This window comes from Gavialis gangeticus, unplaced genomic scaffold (assembly GCF_001723915.1).
Source record: "Gavialis gangeticus isolate Ggan-Ray unplaced genomic scaffold, GavGan_comp1, whole genome shotgun sequence".
In the NCBI taxonomy this organism is placed as follows: Eukaryota; Metazoa; Chordata; order Crocodylia; family Gavialidae; genus Gavialis; species Gavialis gangeticus.
In genome coordinates, this window is record NW_017729024.1 from 121,935,197 (window position 1) to 121,963,032 (window position 27,836).

Consider the following 27,836-nt stretch of genomic DNA (forward strand, 5'->3'; position numbering starts at 1 on the left):
AAATAGGGGGGGGGGGGGGAGAGGGGTGGCAGGCACTAAGAACAGAACATACCCTCTGTCCTGACAAGTTTCTTTACCAATATTTCTTTCTTGCTTGGGATTTGTACATAAAAATCTCTTTTTTTTCAAGGCTAGAGTACAAAATGCAGCATTTGGGATTGCTGGAATATTGTGCTTATTAGGACTGAATGGGACAGGTTCTGAATATGTGTTGAGGGGTTAAATCAAGCTTTTGGTCCAGTTTCAGCTTATCTCAGAAACTCTTTGGTTAGGTACAGACATTCAGAAAGCCTGATGTTGAATCGATCTAAGTTACTCAGCTTTCTGTAAGCAGCATAGTTTAGATTGGTAGTGAACCGAGCACACGTTTGCCCTTTGGTGCGGGTGGGGGAGCAGCAACTCTTCGACTGGGTTCTGCCATTTTTAAACCAGCCTGTGCGTGCCTAATTTCTGTTCTGTTACAGGTAAAGACTGGTTTCTAATCACGTATGGTAGTAAAAGTGTAATGTCTTTACCTGGCCTATAAGCTCTCACTCTGATTTTATAAAAATCAGCAAGTTAGATGTTGCAGATTTTTTGTGCTGTGAGTCAACATTTCTTGAGAATTTTAACTATATTCAAGTCACAAAATACAGCTGTTGTTTTTGATTCAACCCAGATACTGTACTAGAGATTTTGAGCTGGAGATTCAATTCTAAAATCTCTCTCCCGCACCTCTTTCTCCACTCTCATTTGCACGCATGTGCACATGCATGCACATGTACACACAAATACACTCTTAAATGAGTTTTGGAATGAGGTACCATACTTACTGCTCTGTTGTGTATTATGTGTATATACTAGTATATATAAGCTAAAATGCTCTATATTCTCACATGGGCCCAAATATAATGCATACCTTGTTGTTAAAAGGCAGAATGAAGAGGGAGATTTTTCCAGAGTTATAGCTGCATGGAGCCAGTAAGAAGGCCCACTCTTCAGCTGATTTACCCTCCCTTTCCTGAAGAACTAAGACAGAATCCCTAGCTGCTCTGGAAGACTGGTCTCTATGTTTGGCTCTATGATTTTGAGAAGAGCTAGAGTCTGAACTACAGAGGCTGTAAAATAGGCTAGGAGCAGGCAGCAAAATTACTTTAAGAAAAGGTAACTTTGATTAGTGGAACATCAAGACCATTAAAATGAGAGAAGATCATTAACACTGGTAGAGTGAAGAACAATGACTCTCCATTGACTCCCTCACCTGTTTGAACAGTAATGCCACAGCTGTAGTACTGTAGAGCAGGGATCAAGCTAGAGTGCTTCCAACCCTGGGCAGAAAATCAGCTTCCCTTCTTCACATACTCACTTCAGTGTGGGAGGACTATTTTATAGTGGGAAAGGTACATGCTGTATGTGAGAAAAATATCGTATATAACTAGAAGAATGTGATTTAACTGTAGACAATATTGGTTAAGCTATTCATTTCAGTCTTTGTTCCAGTCATTACCAGTTACTTCTATAGTCTTCTGCCCATTTTTAACAATATTTTGTGATCCCGCTTATGCACTGTATGTGCAGTTGGCTGGTGTTTGTTTTAAAGCAGGCACCAAAATGAAAGCTCTTCAGTGTCACGTGTGGCACCAACCTGTGGAAAAAGGAAATTTCCTGAATAAGTAACCACTTCATACTAACTTGTTAAATTATTCTCCTGGATAATCTGTGAAACTATCTTGGATCTCAGTCCTGTACTCACATGTGTAATCCGATGGATTTCAAATGTGATTAAATTTACGTATACGTGTAAGTGTTTAATTTAAAACAAAGAAAATCAGACCTCCCTGATCCTGCAGTAGGATGACTTATTTGAAGTTACATGTAAATAAGTTTTCAGAATCAGGGTCTTAGATTGAAAACTCTACTACAGCTACTTGGGGATCTAGAGCTCTGTGTAACAATGTTGTAGCAAATGCCTGTACTGAACCTATCTAAATGTATGTAGACAAGTTCTTCCCCCTCTACCTATATTCGTACATAATTCACACTTTAAGCTGGTAGGTATGTGTTGTGCTTGTATGTGTGTTTGTAACCATCAGACACAGGTTGTTTAAACTCAAATTATTAGAAAAACAGTGCAGAAAAACAATGGGTTTCAGTGTATTTTTCAAATATTTTCCTATTATGTATATTTGTCCTTCAACATTTCTGGACAATCTCATATTTCATTTGAGCTCTTTTGACTGCAGCCTGTGTCCCAATACATTTTTCCAGGACATTTATCATGTATTTAATTTATTTTAATTCCTCCAGGTCCCAGCCCCACATTTGTGGATTCGCCAATAATTTGTTTTATGGCTTAGTCACAGTGAGACACAAACATGAAAATGTTGAATCTCAAGAAGAGAAACTCAAAGGAGATTCTAGTGGTGTAGATCTTGGGCAAAAACCCAGAGACTGGAATGAGAGCTGTGAAAAGGAAAGCAAAAGAAAACCTGTGACATTTGGCTTTTTTTTTTTAATTTAAGCATTTCCTTGGGGTAGTATGGTTAGTTTCTGGGGCAAAGCCATGTAGTAATAACTTGAACAATGTAGTAATAACTTCAAAAATAATTTTACTTCACCATGCTTTTTAGTAATGGTGGCACATTTTCTCAGGATATATTAATGATAAGATCTACTTGGTGTGATATTAGCAAAGTGGTCTATAACTGGACAATTACTTTTCAGGTTTTCTTGAAGCTAAAAGAATTTATTTGAAAATGGCAACATCTTTGTGTGACACTTGTCCTGCTGGTTGGTAGGGTGATTGAAGCTCTGGGATTATAGTTGATTAGACTTGAAGAGAATATATTTCAGGATCAGAGTCTAGGGATATAATATTAATGTCAGTGAGATGAAAGGATATTTGATAAGAGAGAGAGTTCACTTTCATCCCAAATGATGCCAGGATAGCCTTGTCAACTGTTCAGGGAGTGAAAACCTCTTTTTGAATGGCAAAGTATGTAGGACCCTGGACCCCAAGGCATAATTCTTCTTTTTATTCTTTTTGCACTGCTCCCAAGTAGAACTCAGTCACATTGCCCCTTTCAGAAATTTTGATGCTGACACCATTTTCTCAGTCTCCTTACATTCAAGTAGAAAAATACACAAGCTTAAAAATCTGTTTCTTGCCATTAATAGTTTTTTGTATAGACTTTAATTAAAGGATTTCATGGTGCAGTCTATAAAGCAAAATAAGTATGTTCAAAAGTCAAACCTGTGATGCTTAAAGGAGACAGGAAGAAATGACTTTTACACTTCCTTTTTTCTCTGCATTTTGTTTTCAAGGTTGTCCTAGATGTTGGCTGTGGATCAGGAATCCTTTCATTTTTTGCAGTGCAGGCTGGAGCAAAAAAAGTCTATGCAGTTGAAGCAAGCTCAGTGGCAAAATATGCTGAGGTAAGTATGTTTTATTTGAGCAAATGTTACACTAGCCAATGGTTTACTGTGTAGCATAGCCCATCAGAAAGCTTGGACTGTCTCTCACAAATAGAAATGCTGAAGATTTTCAGTTTCAGTGATGGCAGCAGTCCCTTGATGTGAGGATGATAGTTTTCCTGCAAATGGGAAGTTATTGGTGAATCCAGAGATGACTGAGGAGGCCTCCGAGATCCTAATGTTTGACTGCAGACAGCAAATAGTTCCAGAAAGAAATAGATCCTAATGATGTTAGGTCACAACTTTTTTCTTTAGTCTCTCATCTCATTTTCATCGTATAACTTGTTTAAAGAGGTGTATTTTGGTGATGTTCATTTAAAAAAAAATTTGTAAAGGTGCTCTAGCTGGTATAATGCAATAAATAGAAACTACTGAATTCACGGACCCCAGCAGCCAATTAAACAGCTGTAACACTGCACCCAATTTCATAGCCTTATCACAGCTGGGGCTGCCATTGTGAAGGCAGAGCAAAGCAGGCCCCCCCCCTTACCCCCCCATGCCTTTGGCTGGGGGGCACCACAAGTCCCACCCCTTGCAAGCATTGATTGAAATCCCTAGCCGGAGCTGCCTGGCTCCGCCCTGGCTGTCATCCTGCCTCCCACCTCCCTTCAGGAGGAGATTTTTCCTGCCTCTCTCTCTCCCTCACACTGCCCCCTTTCCCCTGCTTCAGGAGGTGGGCAGTCTGCCTTTTATTCTCTTTGCGCCGTTTCCCCTGCCCCTGCCTTTATAGGAAACAGCTTTCTTCCAGCTCTTTGCTGTCTTTTTGAACATAGCTGGTTCCCTGTGCTTTTTCACGGGGAACTGGCTATTTCGCAAGAGACTGCCAATTACATGGTTTCTGTAAAATCGTGTATTTGGTAGGTGTCTAGTAATAAATAATGAAGTTATGTGTCCTCTTTTGATAAAAGTTGTGAATGCTCCTAGAATAACAGTGATTTTTCTCTCTCCCAAAATATTTTGCCTATCCTTATTTTTTATGTTATAGCTAAAGGGCATTTGATTTTTTTTTTTTTTTTTTAAATAAGGAAAAAAACAACTTTTAGAGTTGGGTGTTTTACAGTTAGCTTCCAGCAGTTTACTGTGATTAATTTTTCCTTGTTCATGGAAAATAGTTTGTTTTTTGTGGGAGGAAAAGGAAGCACCTTCACAATATATCTCTAGCTAGAAATTTCCTTTTGTAGGCTTAATTTCTGCCAGTGTTCTGATATCATCTAGTTGAGCTACAGGATAAAAGTGGTGCTGAGGGCTACGTATGTGACCCATTCTTGTTGGACAACTTGGAGCATCCTAATCTTTTGTAGATGTTTTATTAGCAGCACCAAAGTGCCACATAACTTTCACAATGGGCAACCTGTGCAGCTGTAGCTAAGGCAAATAGAAATTGAGATGCCTTGACCAAGCTGTCTTTGGAGGATTAATCATTGCAATAAATCAAACATTTCCATGAGCTTAAAAGTGAGGCTTAAGTAAAACTGGGGGAAGCTACTCAGGTAGGTATTTATACCTAGAAATAAGCAATAGGCTTAATTATGTTGGTTATTCTTTTTCCTGGCAGTGAGTTATAATATTGATTCCTGGGTTTCAGCATTGGAAGCTGACAGTCTTTTAAGCCAAAAAAAACCATATTGGATACTGTAGTGGACACTTTCCTTTGCTGCCCAGGAGTGTAACCGAAAACTCGCTGAGCCGGAGATGAGGGCTAGTGTGTCTTGAAGGACTAGTCAGCAGTAGGGGTGTCTGCTGAATGAGTTCCAGCTGGCAGTTGCAGCATTGTTACATGGACACCCCTGGACTGCCAATTAAAACTGAGATTTTAAAGGAAGAAAATGTGCAATATTAGAAAGGTTCTTCCCCCCAACCCTCAGATATACACAGCTGTGAATCCTCTAAACTTTTATCATTTTCTTTTTGGCGCTAAGATTCGCTCCAAAGTTTCCCTTTTCATTGTGTATATTAACTTATGTATTAAATGTTCTGCAGAAAAGCTCTAGATTTAATAAAGGTATATGAATAAATGACCCATGTAGCAGCATTCAGCTGGTAATTGTATGCTATTGTCTTCTTATTTCCACCTTCTGTAAGCTGCTATTTAAAATGCTTGAATGGAAGTTGCTGCTTAATTTGTTTCATTTGTTTATACATAAGCAAGATTTATATTTTATAGATGGGAAGTGTCAGAAGGGCTGGAATGTAATTGCTTGAAATGACTGGAGAGATGTATTCAACAGGCAGACATTTTTCTTTTGAAAAATCTTTTTTGCTAAAATTTGGGGTAAAGAGAGGAACTGTCCCCATGTTTATACCTTTGCTGATCAAAAGAACTTTCTATTGTATCCATAGTTTTGTCAGTCACAAAAAGCATTTGAAAAGTTGCATACACCCAAATAAAATATATATAGGGCAAAATTCTGACCTTGTTCATGTTACATAGGCAGGTAGCATTTGGCCCAGTCTGTTTTATGGTAAATGGCAGCAGTGAGTAGGATAAGATCTCTAATTATAAAAATGAGAAGAGAACTGAAATGACCTAGCTAATTTGGGATGAAATATGGGGTTTTCCTTGAGTTTTGGTCCTTCATTTAAATCTAATCCTGATCACAGGTATTCAGAAATTATTGTTCTTTGTAGCTTGTTCAGCATCTTACATGAAAAGAGTTGATAGCATTTGGACAGCTATAGTTGCATAAACGAACACACACAGACACACATCAGCTGTGAAACGGTACATACCACAGCTATGGTCTATAAAATACTATATACATTTATGATGCAATATAAATCTCATGAAAATAACTGACAGCATCCTGGCAGAGAAAAATATTGGGTTTGGAAACTGAATTGCCTTTCATTCTTACAGCTAGAGTTTCTTCAAGATGGTGGATTACATGGTAGGGCAGTTTCCATTGGTATTGACTTTATCCACCATAAAAAGTGGAAGCAAATAGAAAGTTTTGGGGTATAACTACATGGCTTACAGCAGTTTTATGCAGGGATACCTGGACTAGCTAGGACAAGTACCAGATGTACAGCCGTGTTAACATAGTATTTAACCTGAACATAACATAAGAAGTACCATAGCGGGATAGATCAATGATCCACCTAGAACAGTATCCTGTCTTCGACAGTGGTGGGAATGGATGCTTTAGAGAGAGAGCATTGAATTGGATATGTTTGGAGTGATCTATACGCAGTTCATTACCCTTCCTGGCATCCATCATCATTAGTTTAGTATAACCTTCTTCTCCATGCTAGGGAGTATCAACGAAAATTTTTCAAAAACATGAAATTAACTTAGGAAAAAATAAGAAGAGATCATATGTAACAGCAGCCACTTTAAGGGTGAATGAAATGCTGTAAATAGCCTAGGATAAGGATTAAAGAACACCTTAATTATAATAGGGTGAGGTATGTAGTAGGGGGAATAGTAAGTGAGAAGAAAGCAGTTACCCAAATCCTCGTTGTGTTAATTCGCAGGTTTAATATTTATCCCTCCCAAAATGGCAGTTTAGTCCTACTTTCCAGAAAAGCTTTAATAAGAGATTGCCATAGTGACTAAGACTTCATTACTCTCGAGGCATATGGAAAGAGGTTAACTGATATACTATGAAGCACTGTAATTTATTTTAACAAATGCAGTTAATTTAGCAAAGTACAGTTGAGTGATTCAGCAACCTTAATGTTGTATCAGAGTGTGTGCTCATATTATTTCCCATCTGCAGTATTCCACAATGAGTCTTCATTATAAACTAGTAATGTTCGACTATATAATAGGGCTCTGTGAAACTTCGGCAGCTATTTCATTTAAGAGGTATTTCAGCCTGTTTTGGCACCCGAAACACCAAATCCAAAATTAAACAGAAGGCTCCGAAATATCTCCGAAATGAAACAAAACCATCCAAAACATTTTGGAAAATGTTGGTGTTTTGGAGCTGGGCTTGCAGGGAAACAGAAACTAAGAAGAGGGAGGGGAAGGACTGCACTGATATTGACATCTGTAGCTGGCCAGTGTCTGTGATCTGTCCCTGAGGTCCCTTCCAATCCTAGTGTTCTAAGGGAGGGAGGGCTGCCTGCTGTCAACCCAGGCGCAGATCCCGGGGCCCATACCCCCCAGGAGGAGTCTGGCACAGCCCCATAGCCCTCTCAGGAGGTGTGGGCCTCTGGATCTCTGTGCAGGATGATAGCATGCTGCTGCTGACAGTAAGTGATGCAAGTTTTGCTTTGAACGATCTGAGGTGCAGTTTCACAGAAACCTCTACACCTATCTCCTTGAAACTTTGTAGGCTTCATGCCCTCAGAAGAGGCTACCATCCCTGCAATTTTCATCTGAGTCAGGGAAGAAATGACCAAGTTATAGGCATTTTTGTGATTCCCCAGTATAGCCTATGGCCCAATCATTGAAACAGCGTTGAAACTCCGAAACAGATTTGGCCAAATAGAAACAGAACAGTGATCCAAAACACCAAAATGAATCTCTCTCTCCCCAAAATGGCTGAATCTGAAACAAAATCAAAACATAACTGTTTTGCACAGCCCTAGTGTATAACATCTGGATTATAACAAGAATGAGTTAATTTCCATTTGTTGCTTCCTGGTTACAGACATAATTTTTATCGTGTTTTTTGCCATCCATTTCAAATTTCAATAGTATAAACTATTTAATGTGAAATTAACAAATTAAGTTTATTTTATGCTTTGAGCAGGGGGTTGGACTAGATGACCTCCAGAGGTTTCTTCCAACCCTAAATTTCTATGACTCTATGCTCTTTCCACTTGAGCTATATGACTGCAATAATCTGAATGACCTGCTGGCTGCAATTAAATCATTTTCATTGTATGCATCATTCAGAAAAATGCAATAGGATTTTAGTGAAATAGTTCTTGGTTTTACCAGAGATCTTTTTGCTATTAAAGACTTCTGTTGAAATAGTTGTTTAAAATTAAATATATCCTCATAATTATACATTCCTCATAATTATATATATCAGTAATATAATCATTTGAGCATCTTGTGCTAAAACAGGATTGAAGTTTAGGATATGGATATGCCATAATTGCAAAGGATTTCTAAGTAGGGCAATTGATAGAAAAGGTATCATGGGTGCTACATAAGGTGAAATGCTGCTGCTGCTGAGAATTAACAGATCAATCATCATCAGGTTGTTTCAAACATTTCCTTTTGCAGAGTTCTTAGAGTATTGTTTAAGTCTGTCTGTATCACTGTGTAGCGTGCAGTGCTTCTGTGACCTTTTCCATGTTTAGCAATGTATAATTTGCTGGCATTTCCATTTTTCCCAGTGGCTTCACTAAACTGTGCAGAAAAGATAAAGGGATAGATTCAACGCTGTGTTAAACCAGTGTTTGTCTGGCATAAATCCAGAGAAATTAACAGAATTACTTTGGTTCTATGCTAATGTAAATGAGAGTAGAATTTGGCCAATAAAATCACAGCAAGAATTTTAAAAAAATATATAAAATGTTAACTCACTATTATAGTCAAAGGAGTATTATCTACTGTGTTTCTCCCCTTGCTGTGACAATGTATGATGTTTAAAATAATGAGATTCAAAGGAATTTTGATTATAGTTGTCATCCTGTGCTGCACTTCTCAGTTAACTGTGGGTGCAAAGTGTAAAATCCTACATGCACTGACATTACCCAACTATAAAAGAGAGGTCCTTCCAGCATTACTCAATCTACCAACTAGATTCTTTGAGCTTCAGAAGATTTTATACAGTATATGAAAACCTTTTTGTGTCCAGCTCTCTGGTCCAGCATTCCAGCTTTTTTCTCCTGTTCCATGACCACGTCTTGGATATACCATTGCTCACAGCTGGCTCATGCAACACACAATCCATCAGCCTGAGGAAGGGAAAAAACTTGAAATAGGCTTTGCCCAACAAATAGAGGGCTTTTTGCAGGTAGAAAAGTATACAGGGTGAATCTTGTCCAGTACTTCTCAGTGGTGCATGAATGAGACATGAAATGAATACTTAATCTCAATTTGCTAAATTTGCTGCAATAGTAAATCCATTATGAGAAAAATCGGGATGACAAGATTGGGTAACTGGCTTTCATATTAGCTTTGTGTAAACATGAAATGTGATTCTAAGCAGCTTATACAAGACCAAGGGGGAAGCAGTGTTACTAGGCTGTATGTAGAGTGCTTGAATAAACAGGAAAGAGGGTTACTGTGAATGAGGAAAAATTGACTATACTGGGGAGGTTAGCTAGTGATAGGATCATTAGAAATCAAAAATTACCCTTATGGAATGAAGGTGTGTTAATTGTAAAGTCTGGATTAAGGAAAAACCCTTTGGGGACCTCTGTATAGTCGCTAATCTTAATTGTGACAAAAGAAGAGATCTGTCTAAACTAATTATGCTTAGATCTGTTATTTAGCTGCTTCTGTCACCAATGGTAAGGGTATAAAACTACTGTAGAAAGGTTAGTCTTGAGAGGACTTTGGGGGGGGGGTGTGTGTGTGTGTGTGTGTGTGTGTGTGCGCATGTGCAGGTGGTAACGTGTGCCACGCACCTGATACAAATGAGAAAGGTGGCATGAGCTGGGGGCAGGTGCCTCTTCAGCAAAGATGGAAGTATAAATGGTGGCATTAGAGGCAGAACACTTGCACCTGTTTGCAGTGCAATGTTTAGCTAATATTTACTTGTGCCATATTGTGAACTGAACAACAAATAAACTGCACCTGCTTGCATTTTTGAATATTCATAATGTCTTAACTGTATATATTTACATGGTAAACTGTTTGCTACCTCATCTGCCATGCTGTATTAATATCTGGTAGTATTGTGGAAATGGGGCTAGTGATTGGATCTAGAATGCTGGTCGCAAGCACTGAAAGGAAAGGTGCTGAAGGAACTATGTAGCACAAAGGGCCATTGAGTAAAGACTTCACAGTGAATCAGGTCCTCCCTAAGGAAGGGTAAGTTGATGGCTTCTGCTGAGAGAGTTGCTCTGTGACTATTGCTCAAAAAACACCACTTTGGGCTGAGACTGTGACCAACAGTTCTCCCAGGAGAGATTGCTGGCCCTGTTCTGTCCAGAGAAAGGAGCCAGAAAGCTTCTTCAGTTACCTGATAAGGATTCCTTTCAGGGAGGTGAAAAGCTTTATGTGCTCTCATAGTTTTGTCAAATAGGGGTGTGTCTTTTTTTAAGGTGATGACAAAGCTATACTGGCAAAACTTTAAATTCTTGTAAGCACTTTAGGATAGAGACAATTTTGGTTCTGTATTTATACAGTGTCTGGCACAGTGGGGCCTGGTCTGTGACTGTAGCTTCAAGGCGCAATGATAATAGATACAATAGTCATTAAGTATTGACTCACTTGTGAATCCAACTGTTAATGGTAACGACCACTGTCAACACTGCCCTCCCATGACTGCATTTTTCTCTCTTGGAATGCTGGTAAATGGTAGGTTTTTTTAATCATTGCACTTTCTGCTTCCTGAGCTTTTGTTTGGGCTTTGGTCAGATTTGTCTTGTCCGCTACCCTCCCATCATACTAGGATCTGTAGAAAATACTGTTGAAGAGCTGTGGATTACTGTGTTTTCAGCATGCAGTTGACACTGTTTCCTTTCACAATTTCATCTGATCCAGTCAATATAGTACTAGCCTTTCTGTTGCTTGGAACAGACTGAAGCATTTTCTTGATAGAAGCTCACTCTGAATGACGACGAAGTGATGCTCATAAGTTGGAGCAAGTACAGTGGTTAAAAGATGTGGTCCTTGTGACTGACACTCTGAGTGTCTATGCCTGCCAAGTGTCAGAGATGTTTTGAAAAACAATATAATCAAACCCCATTCCTACAAGCACTTGTGTTGAACTTCACCATTCTTCCACTGTTTGCTAGAACTGTGTGTGTGTGTGTGTGTGTGTGTGTGTGTATATGTTTGTAGTATTGGGGCAAATGAGATAAGGTATTGTAGTGTCCTTAGATATGTGTCTATTATGGCACAGTTTACTGTGCCTTTACAGTCTTTACTGAATGCAGAAGCCGGTACTCATTTTATCTTACCCAGTGCAGAAAACATCTATGTTGTGTGCTGTCTTCAAGGTTTTGTTTAATGGTCTCTAGTAAAAGCATTTTTTTAGTAAAGGGATATAGGTTGTAGCCATGTTGGTCTAAGGCAGTGTTTCCCCACTGGTGTGCCATCAAGCATGAGCAAGCATACCGCAGAATTTTGGGGACCCATGCCCCCCATCTGTCTGTTTGTCCGTTTGTAGCAGCAGCAGCAGCCGGGGGTGTGGCTCCAGCCAGTGATTCAAGCACCACACCATCCTCCCCCCACCACTCTGTGTCCAGCTGTGTGCCACCCCTCCCCGCCCCCAGTCCGGTGTGCTGCAGTGTTTTTTTATTCATGTAAGTGTGCTGTGGGATGGAAAAGGTTGGGAAATGCTGGTCTAAGGACATAGGCAGACAAGGCTTTTTGGGTAAATCCGATATTCTTTATTAAACCGACTAAAATAGTTGAACAAAACACTTCCTCTGGACCATGGGCACAGCTATAGGCACCAAAATGACCCCACAATAGGGCAGAGTTGTGGCCCCATAGAGGGGGTGTAAAGTGTGTAGTAAGCCATACAAAATAGGCTTTGCAGGGGCAGCCTGAAGGGCTGCACATGAGGGTGAAGAGTAGGGTTTGCATAGGCGGGTCTGAAGGGCTGCACAGGGACCGTAGAGTAAGGTCTGTGTGGCCTGAAGGACTGTGAATGGGCTGGCCCCAATAGTTCAAGAACACAAGCCCTAGTGAGGGGGCAAGAGGCCAAGGTAAGTCTCTGGATGCCCGAGGCCAAGTTTGGGCCAGAGGCCAAGTGGTATGGCTCAGCAGGGGAGCTGGGGGAAATAATCATGGGTAGTTTGGGCCAGTGGCCTAGTTGATTTGGGTGTCATCTGTGAGACATGGGATATGGTATAAGGGAAGGTTTGGAGCTATGTATAACGCCTTTGGCATTGGGCAGTAAATGGGCAGCCTACCACCTTATTAACAATTTCCAATTAGTTTCATCGAAGTCAAGGCAGGTGGGCGGACTGCCTTAGCCAGGTGGGTGGGCTAACACTGTGATCAGCCTTGAGATGGCCCCCTGTCACACCATACTAGAAGAAGACCCAATTCTTAAAGAGAACTTCCAAGACCCACTCTTTCTAGCCTTTAAACAAGCACTGAACTTCACCAAACTCATCATCAGAAGCAAACTTCCTATTCCCCAAAATGCACTAAATGGATCCAGACCATGCCATGACAAGAAATGTAAAACCTGCCAATATATCTCCACCACCCCCACAATTACTTACAACCCACAACAGAACCATCAACATTCCTGGATCTTACACCTGCACCTCCAGAAATGTTATATACCTAGGTGGCAGAAGGGGGGGAGTAACGGGGCTTAGTCCCCCCAAACATGGGCTAGTGGTAGGGCTTCAGGGCAGCTCAGCCGAGGGCTTCTGTCAGCTGCAGCAGGGGTGGGGAGGGAGTGGGCCTGGGGCTAAGGGACAGGGCAGGCACTGCACAGGGGGACTGAGCCACGAGCAGCTCGTCTAGGGGGCGCAGCTCCTACTGCTACAGCCTGGGAGGCATGGGTGGTGCATGGCCCTGGATCTGTGTGGGGCAGGACAGGGTGCTGCTGCAAGCTTGGGCTGGGGCTGTGGCAGCAGCGGTCGGAGGGGATTACGGGGGTAGGGTGCAGCCACCTCAAAATATGCCATAGCTCCTCCAACCCCCAGTGCCACTGCCACCTAGCCCAAAGTGGCAGCCCACCTTGTCCCATGTAGATCTGGGATCACACATCCCTCATGCCTCCTGGGATGCATGCAGTAGTGGGAGTCTCCACCCTGTCCCCATGCCCCCTGGGATGAGCTGCAGCTTCGTCCCACATCTGCCCCACGTAGGGGTCCCTGGGGCTCCATCTCCTCCAGCCTGGCAGCTCAGCTGAGGCTGGCCCCGCTCCAGCCCCCGGATCCAGGCCCTGCTGGGTAGTGCAGGGCTGTGGGGCGGCAGATTTGGTGCAGAGGGTGCTGGCACTGGGCAATAACCCAGGGCACGGGGGAAAGGGCGGGCACAGCGGGCCCTGGCCCTGATCCCACTCCTGGCTTGGCTTGGCTCCCTGCCCAGTCCCGGCTCCACTCCCTTCCCTCACAGACTTTCCCACCTGGAGGGAGGGGGACGTGCATGCACATATGTGCTCAGCCCCCTACCCCCCCAAATGTTTTCCCTCTGCCTATGGTTGTATATCTCATCCAGTGCACCAACTGCCCTGATACAAAATATGTAGGAGAAACCAAACAGCAGCTGTGTACCAGAATGAATGCACACTGAAAATCTATCAAAGACAAGAATGCCCAACTACCTGTTGGAGAACACTTCTCACAAGAAAACCATTCTCTCTCCAGTCTCTCAGTTCTAATCCTCAAAGGGAATTTACAAAACACTTTGCACAGATGAGCCTATGAGCTTCATTTCATTAGCCTCCTTGATACGAAAAATAATGGACTAAATATAGACATTCAATTTATGACAATTATAACATCTGTCTAACAGGTAACCTCTCTACTATTTACCAGCTATAGTCTTATCACCAGGTCTACATTCCTCTCCCCCTCTCATCCATTGACTGCCTCAATTTGCATTTTCACTGACTGGCTTTCTTGCATGCATACTGGCTTCTGACTTCTTTTATATTCCATCCCGGCAAAGCGGAGACAAACTGCAAACGCTTCTTCAGCCTGACAAAGAGTGTTTGTGCCTGAAAGCTTGCAAAGAAGAATTTTTCCAACTATTTTAGCTGGTCTCATAAAAGATACTGTATTTACCCAAATAACCTTGTCTGCCTATGTTCTAGTAAAAGCACTTTCTGACTGAAAGTGTCTCTGTATATGAAAAATCCTAAACATTTCAATAAAATCTAGTCCAGGCCTTTATGCTTTGCTTTTTTGTAATTTATTTAAAGTATTTAGGTAAGACATTTCCAGTGCTGCTTTTTGGATATGTTACAAATTAAGTACTAAAAGACTGAAATCTAATGGTTAATGGAATATAACTCTCTCTTGACACACGATCAATTATTTTTGCAATTAATTGTATGGAAAGAGGGGAGCTGCCTTAGGTGTAATCCCAGAAATAGATAATAGAAATGTTTATGTTTTGTCAAGTATAAATTTTTAACAATTATTTGTTTAATAATTTACTTATTTATTAAATAATTATAACCAATTTGCTTGTTTGTCAGAAGTCAACCTTACTCTTTAAGTTAATTGTGATGGAAACCAAGGTGTTGGGAACAATATACTGTAAGTATATTGAGAGGTTGGAAAAAGATAAATCTTCTTTCAAGCTGGTTGTAAATCTATGAATACCATTTCCTGAACATTCACTTTCAAAGGATGTGAAAATATCAGACCTGATAGTGATCTCAAATCAGTCTGAGATCTAGTGCTATTCAAGTGATAAGTCAAATTATTGTTGATTCTTACTCATTTGGGAGATCGAAAGAGACCAATGCTTTAGGTCATTGTATGCTTTAGGTCATTGTAGTTGAATGTACAGGTATGTGAAACACCACGGTGGAGTTGCACTACTTCTGAATTTAGCCCTCACTCTAACTGCATAATATATGACATCAGAAAAGGCAGGAAAGAAAAGGGCAACATAGTATTGTGGCTTGAAGGCTGGATGGCCCATCTGGCAGCTTTGCTGTTTACCCTTTAGAAATGCACACAGAGTATTTATGCCAGATAAATAATCTGCTTCTAGTACCTTTTTACGTATCACACAAGGGAATATAGTTTTAACCTTCTTATCTTCAGTTTCATATTTTCAGCACCTTATGACTACTGGGACCTTCTCCACCTGTCCAAAAGTCCAGGCTAGCAATAATGCCATATGTAGCCCCAGTTCAGCAAGAAATATATGCGTGTACCAGACTTGATCATTAGTAGGTCCATGGAGACCATTTCAATTCCCATAGGCTTAAAGTAAGGAATGTGCTAAAGTCCATTTCTGAATCAGGATGTATATCCTTTTGCATTTGTTGGTAATATTTAAGAGTTCTGAGATGAAGAATTTGGCTTTAAACACTACCAGAATCTGAGGTTGTCTGGACATATGGCAACCTCTCTACATAGAAGACTGCATACATTAGTTTGGAAATAATTTTATATTTGTATGTGATGGATAGTTGGCTTGGACCATTGTAGAGAAGGCAGCAGGAAAATATGGATTCAGACTCTGGATCTGAACTTCTATAAAAGTTCTGAAGTTACAATTGGGAATGTTTTGCTTCAAGAACTATCAATTTAAAAAAAATTTCTCTCTCACTCTTCCTTCCCTCCCCCCAACACTTTCTTTTGGTTTAACTCCCCCCCCAAAAAAACAAACAAACCCCAAAAAACAAAAACCAAACCCAACAACAAACACAACTCTTGATAAAAAGAAACTAATTTGTTCTCTTTTTCGGGTTTATGTAATATAAAGATAAACCTAGCAGTATAGTTCAAACCAGCTTTTATGAGAGAGATTTTTTACATTTCCCAAGCTTTTCAGAAAAATTTACCTTTTCAGCTGAAATTGTACATGTTGAGTATTTGCCTGAATATGAAATTTCCCTCCCCACAACCTGTTTTAAAAATTTTGAGTGAAATATTTTTATTTAATTTCATCAACTTTGGATGAAGAATTCATTTTCCACACTGTTTAAGTAGTAGTAAAATCTTTGTTATGTGACATTTAAGTAACCAGAAATTCTATTAACTGGACTTTCTGGCCAGCTGGCTGAACGCCGGGGGAAGGGAGAGCTCGCATGTGGCTGCCGCTGCCGCCATCCACCACCCTCCACTGCTGCGGCTCCACGTGCAGCTGCCTCCACCCCCGCCCGCCACTCTGCATGTGCCCCGCCCCCAGCTCTGTGTTATCTGAAAACCCCTGCCAGGTTATTTCAGATAAAATTTGGATGGGGTGTTATAGTGTCAATGTAAAAATCTCACTTCAGTCCAATTTTTTTTTATGAGAGGGACTGAAATTTTAAGTAAATGATTGAAATCTGCATTTTTTTTGTTTTATTTTAGTTCATGACCTTGATTAGCAATTCTATGTCCAGTTTCAGTGCTTTTCTGTATAGTTCTTTTTTGTGGGGGGAGGGGATTCGGCCTTTTCTGCAGCCAGAGGAAGGACAGACCTTGTGTGTTTGGTGGAAAAAAAAGTGTCACACTTAAATTACAAAAAAGCTTAGAATGGCTTGGGGACAGGTGTGACATTGACAGTTATTCCTTTAAAATGCAAAATTTTCCTGACTGATGGTGGGGATGTTTTTCAAAATTAATTTGTACACAACTTGAAATGATTCTCTACAAGGATTTGGTCCTGCAAACTCTTAATCAGACAACCTTTATATTAATAGTGCTGTGGAAAATCTGTAAGATGTCTCACAGGAGTAATTACCACTTATGTGAATAAGCATTGGCAGATTGGACCCACTTCTAGGAGATATAAAACATGGAAAACACGTCCCTCCCACCCCAAGTTCTCATCTGAAGTGTGGATATGCCGAGGGGGTCAGCACTGCGTTCTCTGTGATGCTGTGTTAACACTTCCTATGTTAAATTGTTTAACTATAGGGGTACTTGCAGCTGCACAGTCCCTAGGATGACCAGCAAACATTTCTAGCTATCAGATTGTTAAGCAAAAAGCTCTCTGACTATTTATATTTTAATTGCTAAGGCTGCTGTCATGTCTTTCCCTTTTGGCAGAGAGACATGGCAGTCTCTGAACAGCCTAATATCTTGAATTATATTTAAGATTTGTTATATTACTTGTCATGTCTTTGGGAGATGCATGATAGTGAAGTTTTATGTTCTTAGAAGTAAACTATTTTCTTTTCTCTTCTTAGTCTGGAAGGTTGCAAGGAGGAGCTTAAGGCATTTTGGTGAACATACCAAGATAAGCCAAAGAAAATAGATCATCAAAATCTGAGAGAGAGAGTACTTCCTTTGGCAAAAGCCAAATGAAAGATGCATGAATATCCATAGCTTGAGATGTATACAACTTGTTTTCCAAACCCCGTGGACCCTGTTGAACTTGGGCTTTGATTGTGTTTCCATTTTGGTCCTTGGGAAGTTAGGCTTCATTGGGATTTGGTTAGGGCCCTGGACAAAGGAAGGTCTATGAGGTCTGTTGTTACCTGCAGGTAGTTCTGTCAAGATCTATTACTGATCAAACAAATCTCCACCTCTTTGAGGAGGACTTCTGAGAGTTTTAACTATCATGATGGAAACATAAAAAAGATGAAAGAAAAAAATAACCAGAACAGTAAAACGCCTTCATGGTGATGCAGCTGTTTTTGAGGTAAATGGATACGCATCAGCAATTAATTTAGCTAGTTTCGTTTCTAAAGAATAAGAGTGTGTACATTTTTATCTTTCCATCAGTGTCATCAAGTCCTGCTCTCAAACTGTTTTAAACTCAGGGGCATTAACTGGATACCATTAAAAACAACACATACCTTTCTGTTCTTTGAAAAATCAAATAGGGGGTGGGAAGAAAAGGTAGGAATGGAATGTTTTGTTTTCTTGTTTTCTTAAACTTTTTCTTCAACTGTTTCTTCTTTGAGTTGTTGCAGCTACCTAGTGCCTTGTTCCATTGTTTAAATACATGTATGGATATGCACAACAAAACCATGTATGTTTTAGTTATGGGTGGGGGTTGGTTATTGCAGGAATCTGTGAAATGCTGTGTGGGAAGCCAGGACAGTGTCAACACACGTATGCGTCTAGGGTTATTTTGTATCATGTTTTTAATGGCTCCCATTGTCATCTGTTAGTAAGGCTCCAGTTTTTGCTATGAATTACAGAATACTCATGATGGAACATGCTTTATTCTGACTCTTAACTACTAATAGTGCACTTTTATGTAAAATAAAAGTTATTTCAATATAAAGAAACTGTACATGTTTAAGTATGTATCCCTAGTCTAGCAGGAGACCAGGAAGAGCAACTGAAGACTCAGGTTTAGAATGTGGACCTGTGAACCTGGGAATACAGTGCTGGAAGTAAGGCTTGAGGATTAGGTCCAAGACTTGCTCTTTTAAAAAAAAACCAAAAAAAAAAACCGATTAAGATCATTCCTGTCCCTACCTGATCAATAGAATTATGTTGTTTGGCATTAGAAGCATCTTTGTGTTAAGAACTCCTTGACTTCATGTGACTGATATATTAGAAAGTGAAGAAATCTGAAGTTCCTATTATAGATCATATGTCTGTCTTGGCTACGCCAGTTTGGCTTGAACTGATTACTCTTCATGTATATTGTTTTTGTTGCTAGCTATTCAACCTACTCAACATGGGTTTACTTTGCCCTAATTTTTATTCAGTCAGCGCTATTAACATGTGTTTGTTAATATAATACACTTATAAGGTCAATCTGAAGATAAAAGAAAGCAAAACAACAAACCCCCAAATTTGAAAGTTAGAATTTTCACACAGTTCAAAATTATGTTTTTTGTGACTTTAGAAAAATTTTACCATGGTAGCAGTTGAAATCCAACCTATGTTAGTGGCAACAAAAAGTAAAAGTCACCTGATGGCTGTTTTGCAGCCCATGCAAAATTAGTGCAAGGGTCTTAGTCCGGTTTCTAACAGTCAGGTGTATAAAAATCCCTGCCTAAATTGACACGGTCTTCCTGGTTGGCAGTCTCAGTAGATAAACTAATGTTTGAACTGGTACAGATGTACCATGACCCTCCAGATCATGATCAAAACATACTGGTAGGGCAGTGTGGAGAAACTGTCATTGCCACTGCCTGTATTGTACCTGCTGCGTGAATAACTAGAGGACTTCAGTCTCCTGGGCTTTCCATCCAACACCTTTGACAAAACCTAAACGTGCATTTTTATTAAATTGCATGATGTCAATCTTTAGTAAACTGAAAACAGGGGTAAACTTTCTTTCTCCTTAGTCTTTGCTCTCCTTCTAATGATGTGGACTCAGGGGATGTAATTCGGTTCCCTTCAATAGAGCTGTGCTACCTACCACCAGCTAAAGATGCAGTAATTATTTCTATGACGTGACTGAAACATCATGTTTCTAAAGAAAGTTAATCTTTTGTTAAGTGCTATTATTTACTGGTACTTTTTACAGTATCATGCTTTTTGCTGCATCTTAAAAAGGCATTCATTTGATCACAAAAATAAGGCTGCATATAATAAAGATACACAATAGTAAGGTTGATCTAATTATCTCCTCTGCTTGTCCCCACATGGCAATCTCAAATAAAAGTAAAGCCCTTCCCAACTTATGTATCTTTTCTTAACATAATAAAGATAATGCAATATTCTACTGCCCTCTAGCCAAATATAGGAGCTATCCATCATAGCCGGTGAAGGTTTGAAAATGATTTAGGTTTTCTGCCCTTGTATGCCCATGCTGCTACTGAGCTATAACTTGCTTTACCTAAAAATAACTTTATAGTTCAAGAATTCACTTGTCAGCACAGTGGTGATCTTGTTTCAAAAATGGAAGCACATAATGCATCTGCAGGCTTCATTTCTTGTTTGAAAAACTTGGGTAAAAAAATGAACCTTTCTCCTTTAGACTGTCAATAAAAGACCGTGTATATAGCATCGCTCAGCATTTAGTCCTACAGCATCCCTTAGTGCCACAGCTGTATTTGCAAATGCTTCAAGTTATGAGATCATTAACTTCCTCTGTCCTGCTTTCCACATATAATGTAACATTTTTAAATTAGTCAGATTCTGAGCAGATCAGAAATCCTTACAAAGGTGACCTTTATGTTGTCTTTACAATATGTAGCAGTCTTGTATTTGGCCACTGTTGTGACAGATGACTTTAGCACAGAAAAAAGTGGTGGAAAAAATATGGTTCATTTAATAGTCTGCGAGCATGTATAGTATCTGGGCTTAATTTAGCATTTTCTTTTCTCTAATAGAGCCAGGGAAAAGGACTTAGTGATCATATGCTAAAGATTATTGTAATGCATATAATCATAAGGATCCCGTTCAGGTTGTACAAGCAACTTTGAGCCTGGTGCTTTTTAACTTTTGAGCACTTCAATTCATAACTTTTATTTTTTTAAATCTAGTTTTTATATGTAATTGTTTAATTTATAACAGTGCTGCTATATTTCCCAGAAGCCCCAGTCTTAAAAGAAACCAAACTCCTTCCTCCACTTGCAATTCTGTCATGTGGAAACATGTCGACTCTTAACTTAGTTCACGAAGAAGGTTCAGATGTGGGTTTAGATCAGTAGTTCTGACTTGTTAGACTTGAAGCACCCATCAGAAAATACTAGCTCTTAGCTCGCTCATTTATTGACTATGGAAAAAGAGTACATCATTTCTTCTGTTGCAAAGACTCAGCAAGACCACAGCAGGTCAGAATGTTTTGGACTCTGTTACTATTTGAAATCTCTGGCTTTGTCTTGTGAATCATGTTGGTGTTTGCACACCTAACAGTACTAATATTACATGGTATCCTATGGCACCCTTGAAAGGATCTAATGGCATCCTGCAGCATCCTGTTTGAGAACTGCTGGTTTAGATGCACAGCACATACCATTAAACACTTGTGCTAATGCTGTAATTGGCATCAATAGTTATAGTCCATCATCCTCCATTTGGACCAGCCACTAGAATGGAACATGAAATGCCTTTTGCCAGTATATTTTGTATCGATTTTAGGGAATACTATATTAGTAGAAGGATTCTTTTTTTGTATATGATATGTCACAAATCTTATCTGAGGTCACAGGGAGAGAGAAAATCAAGTAGCAGCAATCATGATAGCAAGTCTCTGCATTTAGGTGCTGTGTTTAATTTTTTTGCTTTGGGGCCGTCAATAAGCATAACTAAGGCTGGCCGTAGATGCCACTGATAGAAGTGGATAAGCTGTGCTGAGATGTCACAACACAGCTGATCTGCCTCATTGAGTGAAATACATCACCACTTGCCCTACTCCTTGATAGTGCAGGATAAGGGGCAGTGTGTTCTCCCAGAGGTTGAGGGGCCCAGTCCTGTGTGTCCTGGCATTTCCTGGGCAGTATTGGGTCCCCCAAGCCCTGAGAGCACCTGCCCAGCTTTCCCCTCTTACTCAGATTCATCCATGGGCGTCTGGTGCCTCTTGAGTCAGGGGGGACACATGCCCCCTCTGACACCAGTCAGCAACCAGGGGAGTTGCCTGGTGGCTGATCCTGCTGACCTGGGAGGGAGGTCCCCCATGACTGATTTCACTCACCGTAAAAGCAGCCACGCCGCTTCCAGAACTCCCGCATCCACTTTTGCTGGTGGCCCCGCTCACCAACCAGCACTTGCAGGTGGGGCACTGGTGCTCCCGCCTGCCCCCCTGCCCACCAGCTAAACAGAGCGTGGCCTGACAGGGTGAACGTGCACCCCCATACACCACCTACGCATTGCCCCTCGATTCATCCCTGCAGAACCTGGGGGTGGGTCTGGGTAAACAGGGAAAGTCTGGGTTTTCTCGCTTACACAGACCCAACCCTGGAGATTCAGCAGTGAGTCTGAGTGAGCAGGGATCTTTGGGGGCAGATCCCTGGAGATTCCAAGAGTGGGTCTGGGGAAGTGGAGGCATGGGACACTGGCATTCCCTGGGCCCTGTCCCTCCATGCTGGGACCTTTATGGGCTTTTCATGCCTACAGACACAGTCCTTGGAGATTGGGGCAAGTTTTTGTAAGCAGGGAACCTCAAGTTCCCCATTTAAAGAAAAGTACCTCAAGCTGCCTCTCTATAAGCAGGGGGAAACCCAAGTAGGTGCTCCCAGGGCTCGAGGGGGCCCAAGGTGGCTGGACAGTGTGAGCAACTCAGGCTGCTTGTACCTTTTTGCCACAGAGCTAATAGACATCTGATGCAATAAAGTGGCAGACTCTATTACTACCTTTTGTCATGCCAATGATTTTCCTCTGATGTGGTGCAGCAAAGGGTAGCACCATCTATTTGCCCACCATTTGTGTCACCATAAGTTTTATAGTGGCACAAATGAGATGTCAAGCAACATCTGTTTCTACCCTTAGTTTTACGTATTGATTTCCCCTGCACTTATGACTGATTCCTTCTAAACTAGTATGCAGTTTGCTCTGCACTATGAAACAGCTACTATATTTCATCCCAGAACTGTGAATGAAAGTGATTCCTGGGTATAGTATATATATCATGACAAGCTTTGATATCCTTCAGACTGAAAAAGACTACTGCAAAAGTAAGATGGCACTTAATACAATTCTCTAAAACTCCCTTATGTTCTTAGGAGACAATTGTGCGCTCTTTTGACTCCATATGAGAAACATTTTAAGTCTGTAGAGGTTGCAGATATAATTGGATGAATTAATTCTTCACTTATTAATTAAGGAACGTTTAATTAAAGTAACTTTCTTAGATATTTTCAGTCTCTGCTAGTTTTGGATACCACCTAATTCTGTAGCATTCTGCTTTGTCTGTGTAAAATATTTTGGTCCCATTTGTATTACATTTTGACAACCTTGCCATTGAACAGTTGACAACATGGACAATCCTGGTCAAATATTTGAATGACACATGAACACTATTTCAAAGTGTACAAGCAAGCACAAAAATAAAAAGGAACAAGACACAAATATAGAGAAAATATGCAGCAGATGTGCTTATAATCCAGTGTCAGAAATGAAATGTTCTTTCCTGGGCTAGCTTAATGGATCTTTGTCAGACAAAAGGCAAAAACATATCGGTTCTGACTAACTGAGGTACATATTGCCTCTGTCTTCTTTCCTGTTCTGTCAATTGTAGCTCAGGGTCACATAATGTATTGCCATGCTTTACTATAGTAAATGAAAAAAACCCTACTGTAACAGAAAGATGTGGAAATAAGCATTTGACCTGAACTGAAAGATTGGGATATCTGTCCCTTTTAAGCAACTGTTCTTTCAAGTACCCCTATGCCTTTAAATGGAATATCTCTTCTTCCCGCCAGGGCCATTTTACCATGAGCTACATTATATTGCAGAATGCATAGGCACATGTCATGGTCTCATGCACAAAATATCTGTGAATGGGCTTTGGAAGGATTGAGGCAAAAGAATCCTTTGATAAAATAGGATGCAAAGCACCTAGATGGCCTCTATGTCCTGTCTGCTATACATTTAGGGCTTCACTAGTTAGTGCAACTCTTGTTGGCTGACTCTAAGGATCCATTTTTGGTCACTGATTGTATTTGTATAGTTGCTTTCCTTGATGTTTGCCTGGTGGATTCCACTGGATTGCTGATAGGTTGCCCCCAGAGCAGCATGCCATGTTCCAGAATCCCCCTCTACAGCTTTTCCCTGTTCAGACTAATTAAAATGAAATATTGATACCATTGTGAATAACTAACCTGTACATTAAATGTAGCCAGAGGCTCATTTAAGTGATCAACAAGTTTCAGACTGTCTGGTATCTGTGAACTTGCATCCCTTCATGGCTGTGTAGCTCATTCAGGAGCAGCCTTCTGTAGATCTTTGTGATGAAACATAAAATCCCTATGGTATATTCTTCTGTACTGAATATTAACTTCCCTCTTTTTGTGCATGTGTTTGGGTTGTTTTTTCCTTTTAAATACTAATTTCAGTCATTTCTAGCTGGATGTTTGCTCTGATGAGAGTCTTTTTAGAAGCTCTGGTTGTAATAACAAATGAGTCTGTATTATTTATTTTTAAATTGTTATTACAGGCTCTTTGAGATGTAGTTCAAGTTACTAGTTGCAGATCACTGCAGACGATTTTACATTCATCAGAGCTGTCTGAGGAATGATGTCTAATGAAACAAGTCAACACATGTGCTTTTTATTCCTTTCTTTCTCCAGATATTAGTAAGAAGTAACAACCTTTCTGATAAGATCACGGTTTTATCAGGAAAAATTGAGGAAATCTCCCTACCTGAGAATGTTGATGTGGTTATTTCTGAACCAATGGGTTACATGCTGTTCAATGAGAGGATGCTGGAAAGTTACCTCCATTCCAAAAAATGGTTGAAGTCAAATGGTGAGTATGCCAACATGATTATCTAGTGATAGGGGGGGAAGGTGATGGCCTTCTGAGAATGGAGACCAGCAGGGCCTCTGGAGATGGTTTTAGGTAGGTTGTTCCACATTATATATCTTCAGTGATGAAGATACATGATGAAGAGGGTGAGGGTAGAGAATTTTCCCCTTCATTTGTGTGGTGGGAGCAGCACTGTTACTGTTTCAGGATACAATTTGATGGTGAGCCCAGCTGGCTTAAAATTCACAGTTCTGCATGGGTGGTCCTCCTTTCATTTTATGTTTTGAAGTTAATATGCGAGTAATACATAAGATGATGGCACAATAAGTTCAAACCCAGAACAATGGAGGACAGATGGAAGCTGAACATACCTGGTCAAAAATGAGATCCGGTCAAATGGTTTTGTGGGATCTTTTCTGACGTGAGAAGGACCTACCAATCCTATTCTCTACAGTAGGGCTGTGGTTCGGTGAGCACCTCCTGAAAAGCTGGGTTTTGGTGACTCACGTTGGTCACCTAAAATCTCAGACAACTAGATTAGTGGCACTATTAAGAATGTAGGCCTTTTTTTCTCTATATCTGTTTCTTCATCTGTACAAGGAAGATGATGCTTATTCATATCAGAGAGATGGTTAGAGTTAATGAATTACAGCACACTGAAAATATAAAATGCTGCATAAGTGGAAAATATGTATAAACTATAGCAGCAGTAGCAACATGACAGTGTGAGTGATTTTTAAACCATTTGTCCCCATCTTAAATTTTGCTCTGCAAAAATGTTGTTATTTTACAGGCAGCCTAAAAAGCATCAAAAGTATGTCTGTTGAGTGAGTGGGTGTTGATTCTACTTGAAATTCCTGTGGCCTCTTGCCATGTGTTGTATTTGTAGAGAAAGCTATTTGTCCTTTCCTCTATCACCACATTTTGCACCAGATGAATTTGTTTTTCCAAATACCTATTCTGAGTCCAAAAATGACCAATCTTTATTCCCAGTTCCCCACCGACACAGAAACTTCAGTATGAAAAACCTTTTATTATGTTATTTTTAAAGGTATCTGAGGCAGGCTAATCTACTGTCTTCTGAAATCAGCGGGAAGAACTTTTCCCGCTGACTTCAGTGGCTGTGGGATTGGGTTCCTAAGGAGAATATATGGAAATCAGGACCCTGAAATCTTGTTCCTTGTTCTGGTGTGTGATGTATGTAAACCGCTATGGCTGCATACAGACATGAAAAAAAAAAAAGTGCTTTACTTTTAGCTAGGTGTGCCCCCACCCCGAGTGCACCACATGCCCAGACAAGGCGTTGTGTTAAGTTGACCTGGCTTGCCCAACATCTGTATAGATCAAGTGCTTCAGTGGCGCTTTTTGGCACTTTTGTCTAAAACTAATTCAATCAGCTGTTAGATAAAAGCAGTAGAAAAAGCCCTGCTGAAGCACCCAATCTATACAGCTGCTGGGGAGCCAGGTCAGACTAAGGCACTTCCTCTTCCAGTAAAGCACTGTTTTGTTTTGTTTTGTTTTGGGGTTTTTTTACTCCTGTCAGTGGCCTAAATGTCTCCATTTAGTATAAAAGGTACTTATGTGGTAAAGCTTGTTTTATTAACATATTGTAAATTGCTTTGAAATACCTAGGTAAAAGATTCCAGTGTGATGTATAATGTTGTATCAAGATCAGTGGTGCTGTCCTTCCATGTATAATATCATGCCATGAATATCTGACCTTATAAGTAAACAATGTCCTGTTTCTCCAGGGGTAGAGAGTGGTGAGAAGGAATTACAGAATATCATTTATCATTTCACTTAAGTTGAAGAAAGATAAATTATTTAGATACTTAACTGAGGGGCAGAAATTTATCAGAGGTTATCTCTTCCTGTCAGGCTTCTGAAAGATCCTGATCCATTTCTTAAGCAGAATTTTTTTCTTATTGATTGCTACAACGTGTCGTATTCCAGTAAATTGGATGTTATTCCCCCTAATGAGACTGAATGTTATTATGTTTGTGATATACAGCAACTCTTGCTTGTGAGATTGGTGTTTTCTTGCTGCCATTTTGTATAGATGTTTTCATAGGAGCAAGCAGATGTTTGAACTTTGCTACTGTGTACATATTCTTTTGTTTACTAGGAATGATGTTTCCAACATTTAGTGACATTCATTTGGCTCCTTTTTCTGATGAGCAGCTCTACATGGAACACTACTCCAGAGCAAATTTTTGGTAATGATTGTTTTGTTTTGGGTTTTTTTATTCCTTTTAATTTTTTTGCTTGGGGAAATTGATTCTTGTGAGCTAAACGAGACAGGTGATAGCACCTGTCAGCCTTCATTTCTGTTAATCTGGCCCACAGCTTTACTGCTCAGTGCTGTGTGAATGCATCAGCCTACAGGATGAGCACAATTTGATTAAGACAGAGCTTCAAAGGGAAATCACCTCTTTCGAGCCCCCAAAACCACGACTGAATAGTTAGGACAAGAAGTTTGTATCAGTTAAGGACTCAAAGGGAGGTCAACACTCCAGGGCACTTCATAGAGGCATGTTACTATCATCCATGTGCTGGACAAATTTAAACTCTGAATTCCAAATTTCAGCCATTCTGTCTGTCTCAATTCCTCCTGCTGCTTCAGCTAGAAACAGCATTCTTCCCCAGAAATAGTTACTCATGTGGTACATTGCTAAACAACTAGTATACTCTGTGCTAGAAGTTCCTTCATTTCAGTGAAGCGATCCCTATGCATCATCTTGCATAATTCTTATAGCTCATAATGAGGTTTAAACAGCCATTGGTAAAGTACTTTATGACCCTTGGTTTAAAAAGCTATGAAACTATAAAGATTAATTATATTAAACTCATTTAATTATCTTAGAGACTTGGTATAGTCCCACTTCCAGCCATTCGTCTCATTTGCAATATGAAAAGTGATGGGAGATTTAAATAATAGATCACTTGCTTTCAATCAGTTCATTATTTGCCTGGATTTAGGAAGAAATTATCTGTGTGGATGGGTCATCTATCCTAGTGGTTCTCAACCTTTTTTGTACCAGGACCCATCTATAAACAGGATGGCCAGTGCCCCTCATTCCCGACACACTGCCCCCAGGCCCCAGCCCTCCAGTGTGTGGAGGATGGGTGGGTGGGCATGGGGGGGTGGGTCTCAAGCAGCCCCTTGCATGCTGGAAGTCTGACAGTCTACAAGAAAAAGGCCACGGTTTCCCACATTTTTCTCCTTTAAAAGAAAATCAATTTTTAAAGTTTGTTTGCAACCCTTTCATATATTCATGCGACCCATTTTTGGATTTTAACCCATGGGTCAAGAAACACTTTATCCAACAATACCAACAACCCCCACATTTTTT

The 27,836-nt window shown here is 40.3% G+C and overlaps 1 protein-coding gene across 3 annotated transcripts in view; it reads left to right on the plus strand.

Annotated features, from left to right (window-relative positions):
• CARM1 (coactivator associated arginine methyltransferase 1) overlaps window positions 1–27,836 on the plus strand; it is a 200,552-nt gene that overhangs the window by 116,210 nt on the left and 56,506 nt on the right. For all 3 annotated transcript variants that reach the window (XM_019517637.1, XM_019517636.1, XM_019517635.1), the window contains exons 5-7: window positions 3,304–3,414; window positions 24,306–24,483; window positions 26,609–26,699. In XM_019517637.1, the coding sequence (XP_019373182.1) occupies window positions 3,304–3,414; window positions 24,306–24,483; window positions 26,609–26,699 (380 nt within the window). The remainder of the gene's footprint in view (window positions 1–3,303; window positions 3,415–24,305; window positions 24,484–26,608; window positions 26,700–27,836) is intronic.